Source organism: Tachysurus vachellii, chromosome 1 (genome assembly GCF_030014155.1).
Source record: "Tachysurus vachellii isolate PV-2020 chromosome 1, HZAU_Pvac_v1, whole genome shotgun sequence".
NCBI classification, from domain to species: Eukaryota; Metazoa; Chordata; class Actinopteri; order Siluriformes; family Bagridae; genus Tachysurus; species Tachysurus vachellii.
In genome coordinates, this window is record NC_083460.1 from 12,417,691 (window position 1) to 12,433,074 (window position 15,384).

Below are 15,384 nucleotides of genomic sequence, written 5' to 3' on the forward strand. Positions count from 1 at the left end.
CAGATGATGATGACAGGGAGTACAGAGGACTGATCCAGAGCTTTGTGAACTGGTGCCAATGGAGCTGCCTCCAGTTAAATGTGGGGAAACCAAAGAAGTGGTGGTGGATTTCCGTAGGCACAAATAAACCTCATTGCCACCAGTTATCATTCAGGAAAAGGACAATACTGCGGCAATCTATACGAAAGGACAGAGCAGACTCTTTCTGCTGAGGAGACTAAGGTCTGTTGGAGTGCAGGGAGAGCTACTGAAGACCTTTTTGGACTCTGTGGTGGCCTCAGCCATATTCTATGGAGTGGTATGCTGGTGCAGAGCATCTTTACTGCAGAAAGGAAGAGACTGGACAAGCTGACTAGGAAGGCCAGCTCAGTCCTGGGGATTCCTCTGGACACTGTACAGGAGGTGGGAAAAAGGAGGATGGTAGCAAAACTATCATCATTGCTGGAGAACGACTCTCACCTCACTCCTTCAGTGACAGACTGTTACATCCTAAGTGTCTGAAAGAGCGATACAGACTGCCTTTTCTCCCTGCTGCTATTAGACTTTACAATCAAAGCTGCTCCCAGTGAACCAGTCACCATAATACACATTGGATTACTGTTGAACTGCAGTAATAACAATAACAAAGTATTTTAAACAACACATGTGCAATAACAGAAATTTTAAAAACATGCAATATTACCTGTGTGCAATATGTCTGTTAGCGTAACTACTTAATCCTGGTCTCTTTTTTCTTCTTTGTATTTATACATGTGTTGTGCATATACTGTATAGTATATTATGTCTTTATTTTTTTTTATATATTTGCATTTCTATTTCTTTGCTGCTGTAACAGAGAAATTTCCGCATTGTTTGACGAATAAAGGTATATCTTATCTTAGTATCTTTTTCTCTCTCACACGTTCTCTCTCTCTCTCTCTCTTTCTCTCTCGCTCTCTCTCACACTCTCGCTCTCTCTCACTCTCTCTCTCTCCTTCACTCGCTGCATTTACAACATTGGCTGGACGAATCTATCAAGACAGGCTTTACACAAGTTCTTGAAGCAGTTCTGGAGTTGATTGGATGAATAAACAAATAAATGGATTAAATTGATACACAATTACATTTGCATTACTTGCCATTGTATGAGTAGAACATATCTAGAAAGTGAAGTGTACATAATCTGAAGCAACGTGTAATATTTGGATGTTTGTGCAAGTTTCTGAGACAGCTTATAAGTGCAAATGCTACTAGAATCATCAAGAACTGTGACTATGATAACTACGACAAGAAGTGCATCCCATCTGGAAACATACATTATGTACCATAGTGTATAAATAACTTTATGGCAAAAAAAGTTAAAAGAAAATTGAAAAAAAAAAGAAGAAAATTGAAAATAAAGAGTAATTAAAAAGAATAAATGAAGTTAAAAGGGAATGAATGAATGACGGAAGACACAAGGTGAAAAATACTTTGTAATTTGGGCATGAATTTGTGTTGATTGATTTGTTCTTGATTTTGTCATATGTGTCTCTCCATGTTGTCTCTGTGTAGTAATAATCTCTCTCTCTCTCTCTCTCTCTCTCTCTCTCTCTCTCTCTCTCTCTCACTCTCTCTCTCTCTCCCTCACTCTCTGCATTTACAACATTGGCTGGACGAGTCTATCAAGACAGGCTTTACACAAGTTCCTGAAGCAGTTCTGGAGTTGATTGGACGAATAAACAAATAAATGGATTAAATTGATACACAATTATAGTTAATGACCACAGTAGGAGGGAACTAAAATGAATAGAATGCCTTTATTATCAAGAGAAGATTAAACAGAACTTAGATTTGCATTACTTGCCATTGTATGAGTAGAACGTTTCTAGAAAGAAAAGTGTACATCATCTGAAGCAATGTGTAATATCTAGATGTTTGTGCAAGTTTCTGAGACAGCTTATAAGTGCAAATGCTACTACGTCGACTATTACTAACAGTATAATAATAATAATAATAATAATAATAATAATAATAATAATAATAATAATAATCCCGAGAAGAATCATCAAGAACTGTGACTATGATAACTACGACAAGAAGTCCATCCCATCTGGAAACATACATTATGTACCATAGTGTATAAATAACTTTATGGCAAAAAAAGTTTGTAGAAAATTGAAAATAAAGAGTAATTAAAAAGAATAAATGAAGTTAAAAGGGAATGAATGAATGACGGAAGACACAAGGTGAAAAATACTTTGTAATTTGGGCATGAATTTGTGTTGATTGATTTGTTCTTGATTTTGTCATATGTGTCTCTCCATGTTGTCTCTGTGTAGTAATAATTGAAAGAGAGCTGAAGCGGGTTTTGCGGTGTAAAAGTTGCAGCAGCCGCATTTGAAAGCGCGGCTGAAAAAGCTTACAGCACCTGGTATTCCCAGGCGGTCTCCCATCCAAGTACTAACCAGGCCCGACCCTGCTTAGCTTCCGAGATCGGACGAGATCGGGCGTTCTCAGGGTGGTATGGCCGTAAGCGAAAGAGGCCCCGCACTACGCTCCTTTTATAGTGCATGCTGGCGAAGGCGTCTCTTAAAATGCATACACTTCTTTATCAATGTGCTGTCGCACGGGGACCGAAGCTTTTTACTGCAAAACAACATTTTCTTTCCTCACCACCTGCACACACGTACAACACGTCACTCTTCACTTCGTGCTTATCCGCTTTATTTACATACGTTTTTAAACAGGCACCTTCAGTCTTAGCTTCTTGCTTCATTCTAATGCCACATGCACGGCTTACAAAACTCATACAACACATCAACTTGCTGCAACACAAACAACCGTGACTGTGCACAGTCTATTTACAGCTCATTACACGCATACTTTTCTTGCGTCATTTATTAGTGCCGTTAAAACAATTCACATCAACAATTCAAAAGCCCATTCAACTACAAGGGCTACACGCCTGCTCTCTTCTTCCATCTTCAGGATTTAGACGCATTACCGCCACCAACTGAACTGGAGTGTGGGGCCGCGAAGAGCACGCGTGACGAGCTCTCTCTCTCTCTCACTCTCTCTCTCCCTCACTCTCTGCATTTACAACATTGGCTGGACGAGTCTATCAAGACAGGCTTTACACAAGTTCCTGAAGCAGTTCTGGAGTTGATTGGACGAATAAACAAATAAATGGATTAAATTGATACACAATTATAGTTAATGACCACAGTAGGAGGGAACTAAAATGAATAGAATGCCTTTATTATCAAGAGAAGATTAAACAGAACTTAGATTTGCATTACTTGCCATTGTATGAGTAGAACGTTTCTAGAAAGAAAAGTGTACATCATCTGAAGCAATGTGTAATATCTAGATGTTTGTGCAAGTTTCTGAGACAGCTTATAAGTGCAAATGCTACTACGTCGACTATTACTAACAGTATAATAATAATAATAATAATAATAATAATAATAATAATAATAATAATAATAATAATAATCCCGAGAAGAATCATCAAGAACTGTGACTATGATAACTACGACAAGAAGTCCATCCCATCTGGAAACATACATTATGTACCATAGTGTATAAATAACTTTATGGCAAAAAAAGTTTGTAGAAAATTGAAAATAAAGAGTAATTAAAAAGAATAAATGAAGTTAAAAGGGAATGAATGAATGACGGAAGACACAAGGTGAAAAATACTTTGTAATTTGGGCATGAATTTGTGTTGATTGATTTGTTCTTGATTTTGTCATATGTGTCTCTCCATGTTGTCTCTGTGTAGTAATAATTGAAAGAGAGCTGAAGCGGGTTTTGCGGTGTAAAAGTTGCAGCAGCCGCATTTGAAAGCGCGGCTGAAAAAGCTTACAGCACCTGGTATTCCCAGGCGGTCTCCCATCCAAGTACTAACCAGGCCCGACCCTGCTTAGCTTCCGAGATCGGACGAGATCGGGCGTTCTCAGGGTGGTATGGCCGTAAGCGAAAGAGGCCCCGCACTACGCTCCTTTTATAGTGCATGCTGGCGAAGGCGTCTCTTAAAATGCATACACTTCTTTATCAATGTGCTGTCGCACGGGGACCGAAGCTTTTTACTGCAAAACAACATTTTCTTTCCTCACCACCTGCACACACGTACAACACGTCACTCTTCACTTCGTGCTTATCCGCTTTATTTACATACGTTTTTAAACAGGCACCTTCAGTCTTAGCTTCTTGCTTCATTCTAATGCCACATGCACGGCTTACAAAACTCATACAACACATCAACTTGCTGCAACACAAACAACCGTGACTGTGCACAGTCTATTTACAGCTCATTACACGCATACTTTTCTTGCGTCATTTATTAGTGCCGTTAAAACAATTCACATCAACAATTCAAAAGCCCATTCAACTACAAGGGCTACACGCCTGCTCTCTTCTTCCATCTTCAGGATTTAGACGCATTACCGCCACCAACTGAACTGGAGTGTGGGGCCGCGAAGAGCACGCGTGACGAGCTCTCGCTCTGTCTCTCTCTCTCTCTCTCTCTCTCTCTCTCGCTCTCTCTCTCTCACTCTCTCTCTCCCTCACTCTCTGCATTTACAACATTGGCTGGACGAGTCTATCAAGACAGGCTTTACACAAGTTCCTGAAGCAGTTCTGGAGTTGATTGGACGAATAAACAAATAAATGGATTAAATTGATACACAATTATAGTTAATGACCACAGTAGGAGGGAACTAAAATGAATAGAATGCCTTTATTATCAAGAGAAGATTAAACAGAACTTAGATTTGCATTACTTGCCATTGTATGAGTAGAACGTTTCTAGAAAGAAAAGTGTACATCATCTGAAGCAATGTGTAATATCTAGATGTTTGTGCAAGTTTCTGAGACAGCTTATAAGTGCAAATGCTACTACGTCGACTATTACTAACAGTATAATAATAATAATAATAATAATAATAATAATAATAATAATAATCCCGAGAAGAATCATCAAGAACTGTGACTATGATAACTACGACAAGAAGTCCATCCCATCTGGAAACATACATTATGTACCATAGTGTATAAATAACTTTATGGCAAAAAAAGTTTGTAGAAAATTGAAAATAAAGAGTAATTAAAAAGAATAAATGAAGTTAAAAGGGAATGAATGAATGACGGAAGACACAAGGTGAAAAATACTTTGTAATTTGGGCATGAATTTGTGTTGATTGATTTGTTCTTGATTTTGTCATATGTGTCTCTCCATGTTGTCTCTGTGTAGTAATAATTGAAAGAGAGCTGAAGCGGGTTTTGCGGTGTAAAAGTTGCAGCAGCCGCATTTGAAAGCGCGGCTGAAAAAGCTTACAGCACCTGGTATTCCCAGGCGGTCTCCCATCCAAGTACTAACCAGGCCCGACCCTGCTTAGCTTCCGAGATCGGACGAGATCGGGCGTTCTCAGGGTGGTATGGCCGTAAGCGAAAGAGGCCCCGCACTACGCTCCTTTTATAGTGCATGCTGGCGAAGGCGTCTCTTAAAATGCATACACTTCTTTATCAATGTGCTGTCGCACGGGGACCGAAGCTTTTTACTGCAAAACAACATTTTCTTTCCTCACCACCTGCACACACGTACAACACGTCACTCTTCACTTCGTGCTTATCCGCTTTATTTACATACGTTTTTAAACAGGCACCTTCAGTCTTAGCTTCTTGCTTCATTCTAATGCCACATGCACGGCTTACAAAACTCATACAACACATCAACTTGCTGCAACACAAACAACCGTGACTGTGCACAGTCTATTTACAGCTCATTACACGCATACTTTTCTTGCGTCATTTATTAGTGCCGTTAAAACAATTCACATCAACAATTCAAAAGCCCATTCAACTACAAGGGCTACACGCCTGCTCTCTTCTTCCATCTTCAGGATTTAGACGCATTACCGCCACCAACTGAACTGGAGTGTGGGGCCGCGAAGAGCACGCGTGACGAGCTCTCTCTCTCTCTCTCTCTCTCTCTCTCTCGCTCTCTCTCTCTCTCTCACTCTCTCTCTCCCTCACTCTCTGCATTTACAACATTGGCTGGACGAGTCTATCAAGACAGGCTTTACACAAGTTCCTGAAGCAGTTCTGGAGTTGATTGGACGAATAAACAAATAAATGGATTAAATTGATACACAATTATAGTTAATGACCACAGTAGGAGGGAACTAAAATGAATAGAATGCCTTTATTATCAAGAGAAGATTAAACAGAACTTAGATTTGCATTACTTGCCATTGTATGAGTAGAACGTTTCTAGAAAGAAAAGTGTACATCATCTGAAGCAATGTGTAATATCTAGATGTTTGTGCAAGTTTCTGAGACAGCTTATAAGTGCAAATGCTACTACGTCGACTATTACTAACAGTATAATAATAATAATAATAATAATAATAATAATAATAATAATAATAATAATAATTATCCCGAGAAGAATCATCAAGAACTGTGACTATGATAACTACGACAAGAAGTCCATCCCATCTGGAAACATACATTATGTACCATAGTGTATAAATAACTTTATGGCAAAAAAAGTTTGTAGAAAATTGAAAATAAAGAGTAATTAAAAAGAATAAATGAAGTTAAAAGGGAATGAATGAATGACGGAAGACACAAGGTGAAAAATACTTTGTAATTTGGGCATGAATTTGTGTTGATTGATTTGTTCTTGACTTTGTCATATGTGTCTCTCCATGTTGTCTCTGTGTAGTAATAATTGAAAGAGAGCTGAAGCGGGTTTTGCGTTGTAAAAGTTGCAGCAGCCGCATTTGAAAGCGCGGCTGAAAAAGCTTACAGCACCTGGTATTCCCAGGCGGTCTCCCATCCAAGTACTAACCAGGCCCGACCCTGCTTAGCTTCCGAGATCGGACGAGATCGGGCGTTCTCAGGGTGGTATGGCCGTAAGCGAAAGAGGCCCCGCACTACGCTCCTTTTATAGTGCATGCTGGCGAAGGCGTCTCTTAAAATGCATACACTTCTTTATCAATGTGCTGTTATACTTCATGTCCTCTTTTAACACATCCATATATCTCCTCTTTGGCCTTCTTCTCGACCCTTTTACCCAGCAGGTCTATATCCAACATCCTTCTACCAATATAACCATCTGCCTCCTCTGTACATGTCCAAACCATCTTAAACTAGTCTCTCTGACCTTGTCCCCAAAACAGCCAACCTGAGCTGTCCTTCTGATGTGCTCGTTCCTAATCCAGTCCATCCTCGTCACTCCTCAAAAGAACGTAAACATCCTCATCACTGCTACCTCCATCTCTGCCTCATGTCCTCACTGCTACTGTCTCTAACCCATACAGCATAGCTGGTCTCACTACTGTCTTGTACACATTTCATTTGATTCCTGCTGACACTCTTCTTTCACACAACACTTCTGACTCATTTCTCCACCCACTCTAACCCGCCTGCCGTCGCCTCTTGGCCTCTTTTCCACGCTCCTTGTCACACTGGATGGTTGACCACAAATACTTTCGGCCAATACCCAAAAACTTCTGCACCTTTCTTTTACCTCAGCCCCCTGTAACCTCACTGTTCTCCCTCCCTCTCGTTCATACACATGTATTCTGATTTATTACGACTTTCATTACTCTTCTTTCCAGAGCAGACCTCTTCAGATCATGTTCCTCCACTTGATCTCTACTCTCACTACAGGTCACAATGTCATCCACAAACATCATTGTCCATGGAGATTGCTGCCTGACTTCATCTGTCAACCTGTCCATCACCAGAGCAAACATAAAGGGACTCAAAGCCGATTCTTGATGTAGCCCCACCTCCACATTGAACTCCTCTGTCTGACCTACAGCACATTTCACTGCAGTCATATTCCTCTCATACATATCCTCAACTACTCTGACTTATTTTTACGCCACTCCTGACATCCTCATAGAGTACCATAGCTCCAGAAGAAACATGAGAGAAAAATGGCTTTCCCTAGTTGTTGTTTAGTAAATTAAGCCACATAAAGGATTTTCCATGTTACGGGTTTAAAACAATTATTCAGTTTGTTGTCTTCAGATATTTTGTACAATTGTAAGTATCTGTAAAATTAAAATAACAAACTTTCTTTTGTTATACATCAAAACCTATTTGACAGTGAGTTTTTTAAGGGATGACTTTATCATGTACACCATTTTATCTTTTAAGGCCAATTGGATGGAAGCAGGCAGGGAAACAGCAAATTTCACATTGAAAACTTTTCTTTTACGCATTTTTATCAGTATCAGAACCGAGAAATGGAAGTGATAAAGTCTGAGATTTAAAAAAACACTAAAGGTTAGTTTGTATGAAATACACTGCATGGAGAATAATATATAAAATAACAAAAAAATTTTATTGGCTTTTTCTTTGATTATGGCACGCATTTGCCTTGGTATAAATTTGAAAGGCTTACACAACATCACAACAGTTATTTTTTCTATCCAGAGTTACATTAATTTCAAGATCTTGTATTGACGATGGGAGAGTTGGATCGCTGTGAAAAGTTTTCTCCAGCACACCATGATATCCAATGGAAGGATTTTATTTACATGCTTAGTAAAATCTTGGTGATGACTTTTTTGGCCAGGCATTTTTATTTATTTATTTATTTACATATCAGCATTAACATACAAATGTCAACAGCAAAGTTTCTTTTTGCTCATGTCTTTCCTCAGGTAGAAACCATAAAGTCAAGTCCGTTTCTGTCAAACAATTTGCTAAAATTGACAGTGAGCGCCAACCAATATGGTTCGGCTTGGCATTAAAGCCTTCATTCTACGCGAATAGCTGCATTTATTTTCTCTCTTATTTATTTTCAAAATAACTAACCCTATGTCATTTCCACTGGACATTACAAACAATTCCAAAAGTTTCTTGCTACTTTACAAACAAAGAAACAGAAACTTGATAAAAGCTCAAAATATTAAACATCACAATTTTAAAATGATATTCAACATTACATGTGAAAACATATTAAAATACACATATTAAAATTGACATTTTTGCTTATGTATACCCATAGATATCTACACCTAGATGTCGCCTTGGGTACGGCAGTACATTGGAACGAATGCGTCAATAGAGCCGCCATCTTGGTACAGGGGACCACCTCCTCTTTAATGCATCAGCGTGAATGTAGACAAAGGTCTAACTGAAATAAAATCACCATAAATTGTCATGAATGTGATTTTCTAGTTTTTTTTGGTTCATTCCAACGGTGAGACATGTATTTATCATTGAGTCCAGAGAAAATTTAAGGTTTTGATATTAAGATAATCTACTTTTTCAAAATATAATGCATAGTGCTAGTATATCTTCAGGCCGAAAATGACAGCCTTAATATGTCCTTAAGTGAAGTAACTTGATAAAAGAGCATTCTGCTTGTTAGGTCCAGGACAATCTAATAAAATATGTTTGACAGATAAGGGAATCTTACAGAACATACATAAAGTTGGGTCTTTTCACCTTTAAGCAAAAAAGCATGAGTCAATATTTAAAGTCCTTATTAAGAGCTTCGGAATCTACAAACATTGTCGGTTTTCCTGTCAAAAACTAAGCATGGATTAGCTGCGGTCGTTAACCAAGGACTAAAACAAACCAATGTAACCAGAAATATAATTTCCTAACATTCAATAACATAAAACACATTCTCACTTGTGAAATATAATCCCTTGCTGTCTGGTTTTTAGATTTCGTTGCAAACGCAGCACAAAAGTCCGGCATCGTCCATGAATTTGAAGTACAAGAGCCCTGTACCAAGATGGCAGCGGTTTTGACGCATTTTTTTGGACCCCAAAGCAACATCTACGTGTAGATGATATCTATGACCTATACCTAATTGGCAGCTAGCCAAATGACGCGCATGCGTAGAACTCCAATTTACCATAAACCCTACACTGACCAAATAGGGTCAGTATGTGTTGTAGAATCAAATTAAATTTGAGTTAAATAATGTTTTATTTACACCATAATAATGTTTTTAGTAACCAACCATCCATCCATTTTCTACTGCTTATCCGGGGCCGGATCGCGGGGGCAGCAGTCTAAGCAGGGACGCCCAGACTTCCTTCTCCCCAGACACTTCCTCCAGCTCTTCCGGGGGAACACCAAGGCGTTCCCAGGCCAGCCGAGAGACATAGTAGGGACTAGGTCTTCTCCGGGGCCTCCTCCCGGTTGGACATGCCCGGAACACCTCCCCAGGGAGGCGTCCAGGAGGCATCCGGAACAGATGCCCGAGCCACCTTAGCTGACTCTTATTTGCCATTCAATGTCTTTTTTTTTTATTATTTTAGTTTTATAGTTAAATATCAGTCATCAATTAATTTTCTGTGTGACTTAAAATTCACTATTTGGTTGGTTACACCGACTGATATTGAACTATAAAACTAAAAAAACAGACATTGAATGGCAAATAATTAAATTAATCCCACATTTTGCTTATCACTTAATATTGTAATTGGGGGAAATGACAAGTAAAGATCACTTTGTATTGTGAACTAGTAAAGACATTCTCCCCGCTCTGGCAACCATGAGCTTAAATAACAGCTAATCTGGCAACCTGTCGGTTGTACAAGCAGTTAAGCTTCGCACACGTTTTTGGGTTTCTGCTCCCAAACTGGGACTTTAGTCGATGGATAATAGGGACAAAATAATATAAAATGACAGACTACGGAGAGGAACAGCGGAATGAGCTGGAAGCGATTCAGTCCATTTATCCCGATTCATTCACAGGTTGGAAATGTTAGCGTTGTAATGTTAGCATGCTAAGCTATCAGAGTCAGGACCTGTTTTCCAAGTTAAATAACTAACTGGGAAGTATTAACAGGTCTAAAAATGAAACATATTAGATAAAATGCAAAACATGATAAAACATTAGGGCAAGCAAACCTTCACGATGTGTTGCATTTTTACTGTACATGTTATCTCATGCTAGCTAATTTACATGACATGTTTTAACTACTGGATCAGAGGTTTCCTGCCATAACACACCAGATTCAACTAAATCAAATAATAAACAGAATTTTAATGAGTAGAATCAGGCTTGTTGGTGCAGGATACACTGCAATGAGTAGTAATATTCGTATAATTACTTTAATACCTACTATGTTATACAGATTTAGTCTGTGTAGTTATCAGTTTACAGTTACAGTGATGCAGTTTGTCAAGGTTTTTAAACAGGACTATAAATTTATCATATTTTGAAACTTTATTTTTTTTATAATCTGACTTCCTCAGTTCTGTGTGAAGATCCAATAAGTTTCACCATTACGGTTTCCTCAGATGCTGGAGGGAATGATGAGAGTAAGTTATCTAAAAGTCTACTTTAATATAAAACACTTCACAAGACTACATTACAGCAAATACGCCATCTGTCTTTTAGTGGTACAGGTGATGTTGAAGTTCACCTATGTGGAGAATTATCCAGATGAAGTGCCACTGTGGGAGATTCAGTCACAGGAAAACCTGGAAGACAGGGACATTGAGGACATCTTGTCTCTGTTACAGCAGCAGGTCTGTGATGATGTCTCACTGCAGTGGTTTGTGGGACTATACTGTTTTGTGTCCTGTAAAATACATAAAGTAACGTGTGTGGATATTAGAAGGTGATGGATTTTTTGCAATGGTCAGGAATCTTTGGATCACAAGCCACTTGTGGCTCTCCAGTTGTTTCACCATTTACCAACAGATGAGCATTAAAATGTAGCCACATAATGTATTTTATGTTGTTCCAGCCAATGCACATGTAATGCTGTGGCAGTAAATCACTTATGTGTACCTACCTTTTACACATCAACCCTGCTCTCTGAATTAAAGCAGGTACTTTGCATGATTACGGAAATGTCGACTGTGATTAAAGTGATTGGACTGAAACATGTATCTTAATAAAAAGCTCTGGTGCTCTAGTGTGTATGATTTGCACAGAATGTATTGCTTTGTGAGAAAAAAAACTGTTCCACACTGTGACGTGTCAGTATGGTTATTCTGACAATGACGTTCCTGCATACAAGCAATATTAAGTCCAACCAGTGCTCAAGGTTGACTGAGAAGGGTTAGAAAGCCAGGCAGGAATGTATTAACATAAAGTTATTGACAAAATGATTTATTTATTTATATATATTTTTAAATAATAGTCAAATATTAAATTTAGCAATGGCATTATCCAAAAATGGTACAATGGCTTCTTGGCGAAAAAAGGTTCCCAGACTCCTGGGTTGGTGGATCATTATGCCATGCTCTCCTAAGCTGTGCAGGAAAAAAAACAAATAAACCCTGAGTCGCATACTAGTCATGTGTATCCAGTCATGTGTATCATGTTGCGATCCATGCAGTTAAATTTTTCACACTGAGGAAAATTGAGGGAGTCGTACACAACTATTACCAAAAGTGCAAACATTCACTGATGCTCAAGAGGACTGAGTAATACATTAAGAGCAAACAGCGTATGTAAACGATGATGAACAGGATGATCAGTGTAAATTGTTATTATTTGGTTTAAAGTTATTTTTTTAGAAGCTACATAACTATACTTCTACATGTTCCTGATGAAAAAATAATAAGAATTTAAAGTGTGACATGAACAGAAGGATTTGGGACAGTCTTTTTCAGATTTTTCATGTGTTTACAGGCAGATGAGAACCTGGGCATGGTTATGATCTTCACATTGGTGACAGCTGTGCAGGAAAAATTAAACGAAGTCATAGATCAGATGAAGATCAGAAGAGAAGAAGAGAAGAATAGAAAAGAAAGAGAGGCTGAAGAGGCAGAGAAGGTAACACAGAGACATTTTAAAATGACATTTAAAGATTTGTGTGAACTGTACACCTTTATTAAAACCTTGTTAGACAGCAGTGATCATCACTGACACACCTCACACACTTCATTAGGAACACATGATGGTTGGCATTAACACTAAATTAAGTTAGCTGTAGCTCAATTTTTCATTGTGGCAAAAATAAAATATAACACATCAAATACTGTTAACTTTCTATAGTGGAACAAATGAAATCATTTAGAATGATTAATGATATAGCAAGTTTGTCTTCATTTTATTATCTGTTTTTTGCAGAAAGCATTTCAGGGAACTGTAGTTACAATCGAGAACTTCCTGACATGGAAGGCACGGTTTGAGCAAGAGATGGCTGAGCTGAAGAGGAAAAAACAGAAAGAGGAGGAGCAATCGGGGAAAAACAAACTTACTGGTAAGTGTAAAGAACAGGAGGTGTGTAAATCATAAAATGCTGTGTGTGCCTGTTTTATTTCTCTTACACCACAAAACCACTAAACATTTACAATTTTTTATTTATTTTTTTATAAGAAAGACAAATGCATTTTACTCATTTAGATTTAGTATTGTGGAATATTAGCAAAGCGTGTTCCTGTTGTCACTTACATTAAAGCATCTATATGCAGTCTTTCCATCAAATTCCTCTCTTTAAGACTTAACTTGTTCATGGAAAAAAAAAATCCAAACTTGATCCAAACAAAGATGGAATAAAGATTTTACAGATTTACCTCTGAGAATATGCTGACACTGGACTCTGTGCATAGATTTTAAACCTCTTATAAAAGTCTTCCACCCAATTTGACACCTGCACACATTTTTTAAAATTAGTTTACTACCTGTAGTATTATTGTCCCTGTGAATGACCAGCCATAATACTGAATATAGCAGAAGTGTGTGGTGTAATCTGTGGCATTCAGCACACACACATCACAATACAGAGTGCAGGGGATTGCATGTGTCTAGTAAGTCTCCTCATCCGTTCAAACAATAATATTTATGACAAGCGGTGAAGAAACATGCTTCTCTATTGGTTTGTGAAGTTAACGTGCCAATAAATATCAGCAAACAGATTTTATATTGTCTGTCTGATCTAGTCTTTGTGTTGGATCATAGAATAGTCATGATTTGTTTCTTTTTGTCACAGGAAAGCAGCTGTTTGAAAAAGACCGGAACCTGGACACGTCGGATATTCAGTTCTTGGAGGAAGGTGAGGAGTTGTACATTTACGGCATTTGGCAGGAAGCTGTACCCAGAGCAACTTACAGCAGTGATATGAAGTGTCTATCAATAAATACATTATTTGTCAATCCTTGCAATGCACCGAGCTTCCTCCGATCTGTAGCACTGCTCGACTGGTGTCACAATCCCTCAGGGTAAGAGGTAGTTATACATCAAGACTCCTTTCTGTTCTGACACCAAGGTGGTGCAATGAACTTCCCCTAGATGTCTGAATAGCTGATCTTCAAATGATGGCTGAAGTCCTACCTCTTCCTGAAACACTTAAACTAGATCTTATTTTCCCTGTTTGTTTCATGTGTATATTTAAAAAAAGGTGAACAGATTCTTAGGTTGATGGTATCCTAAGTCTGTAACCTAGTGATCCAGTGTTAACATATTCATTAATACAGATACTACTATTAATACTTTTGGTCGTGGCTCTAAGTAAGAGGCATCTTCCAAATGCCATAAATGTACTAGGTCTAGAATACTATTATGTTTGTATAGAAACTTCAGCAGTGTGAATCTGCACAAGATTTTTTTATTTTTATTTTTTTTAAATAACAAAGTGCTTATTTAAGACAATTATGCTAAAGGTACTTTTATAATACATTTAATGAAAAACATGAGAAATGTTTTCAGTATGTTGGGTTTGTATCTTACCTTAGCGCTAAAGCTATAAAGCCATTGTAACTAACAAATAACAGAAATCTAAGTCACTCTAAAGTTCGGAAGTGATGTTATACTGAGGTGGTTTAGCAAACGTGGGCTGAAATGTTATTCAAATTCTGAATATTATTATATATTGATTGATTACAGTATTTTAGTAATAATACTTTTGCTTGAAATCTTTTTCGCAATGATAAACAATTTTTTGTCTCTCTCTTTTTCTTTTTTTTTTTTAGCTGGAAACAGTGTGGAAGTGGACGAGTCTTTATTCCAAGACATGGACGATTTGGAGCTGGATGAAGACGATCCTGATTTTGATCCCTTGGATTTGGGCAGTGATGACGATTAATGTTGAATAAATTAATAAAGCTTTGAGTAAAAATGGACATTTCTTTTAGTTTCATAGAATTACAAATAAACAGGGCTGTGTTTGAAACTGCATTCTGCTCTCAGTGCAAAAAGCAAGTCAACAGCAGAGTTTTTAAGACTTATGGTGTTCAACATTTCATAATAACCACCTGATCTGAGCACAAATCCCCACAGCTAGCGTCTTTTTTTTTATTTTTTGGATTTGGAGAACGTAATGATTGTGGCAATAAAAAGGATTTTCACTGCAGGACAAAGTTCACTGAGCTAGGAGACAAAATGTTTAATAAATAAATAAAACTTTTCTATTGTACCACCACTGGGCTAATCTCAAGTTCATCTCTTTTGCTTAATCAATGGGTGGAAATAGTACTAAT

At 37.9% G+C, this 15,384-nt stretch overlaps 1 protein-coding gene and 4 non-coding genes across 5 annotated transcripts; 1 reads left to right on the forward strand and 4 right to left on the reverse strand.

Annotated features, from left to right (window-relative positions):
• Window positions 1-2,377: 2,377 nt before the first annotated feature.
• Window positions 2,378-2,496, reverse strand: LOC132857262 (5S ribosomal RNA). Its single transcript, XR_009649518.1, has one exon. It is a non-coding gene; the product is annotated as a 5S ribosomal RNA (ribosomal RNA).
• Window positions 2,497-3,822: 1,326 nt separating this feature from the next.
• LOC132857270 (5S ribosomal RNA) lies at window positions 3,823-3,941 on the reverse strand. The gene has a single exon (XR_009649519.1). It is a non-coding gene; the product is annotated as a 5S ribosomal RNA (ribosomal RNA).
• A 1,351-nt stretch (window positions 3,942-5,292) lies between these two features.
• Window positions 5,293-5,411, reverse strand: LOC132857100 (5S ribosomal RNA). The gene has a single exon (XR_009649483.1). It is a non-coding gene; the product is annotated as a 5S ribosomal RNA (ribosomal RNA).
• Window positions 5,412-6,768: 1,357 nt separating this feature from the next.
• On the reverse strand, window positions 6,769-6,887 carry LOC132857104 (5S ribosomal RNA). Its single transcript, XR_009649484.1, has one exon. It is a non-coding gene; the product is annotated as a 5S ribosomal RNA (ribosomal RNA).
• Window positions 6,888-10,523: 3,636 nt separating this feature from the next.
• On the forward strand, window positions 10,524-15,077 carry rwdd1 (RWD domain containing 1). Its single transcript, XM_060872877.1, has 7 exons — window positions 10,524-10,701; window positions 11,206-11,271; window positions 11,351-11,481; window positions 12,596-12,739; window positions 13,037-13,169; window positions 13,899-13,961; window positions 14,878-15,077. The coding sequence occupies exons 1-7, from the start codon at window positions 10,629-10,631 to the stop codon at window positions 14,988-14,990; spliced, it is 723 nt and encodes a 240-aa protein (XP_060728860.1). The 5' UTR covers window positions 10,524-10,628; the 3' UTR covers window positions 14,991-15,077.
• The last annotated feature ends 307 nt before the right edge of the window (window positions 15,078-15,384 follow it).

What these genes read in the sequence shown, in the direction of transcription:
- rwdd1 (XM_060872877.1), top strand. Translation starts at nt 10,629, where the DNA reads ATGACAGACTACGGAGAGGAACAGCGGAATGAGCTGGAAGCGATTCAG. An exon ending in TTATCCCGATTCATTCACAG is followed by an intron (nt 10,702 to 11,205) that starts GTTGGAAATGTT and finishes TGACTTCCTCAG; the next exon opens with TTCTGTGTGAAGATCCAATA. An exon ending in GGGGAAAAACAAACTTACTG is followed by an intron (nt 13,170 to 13,898) that starts GTAAGTGTAAAG and finishes TTTTTGTCACAG; the next exon opens with GAAAGCAGCTGTTTGAAAAA.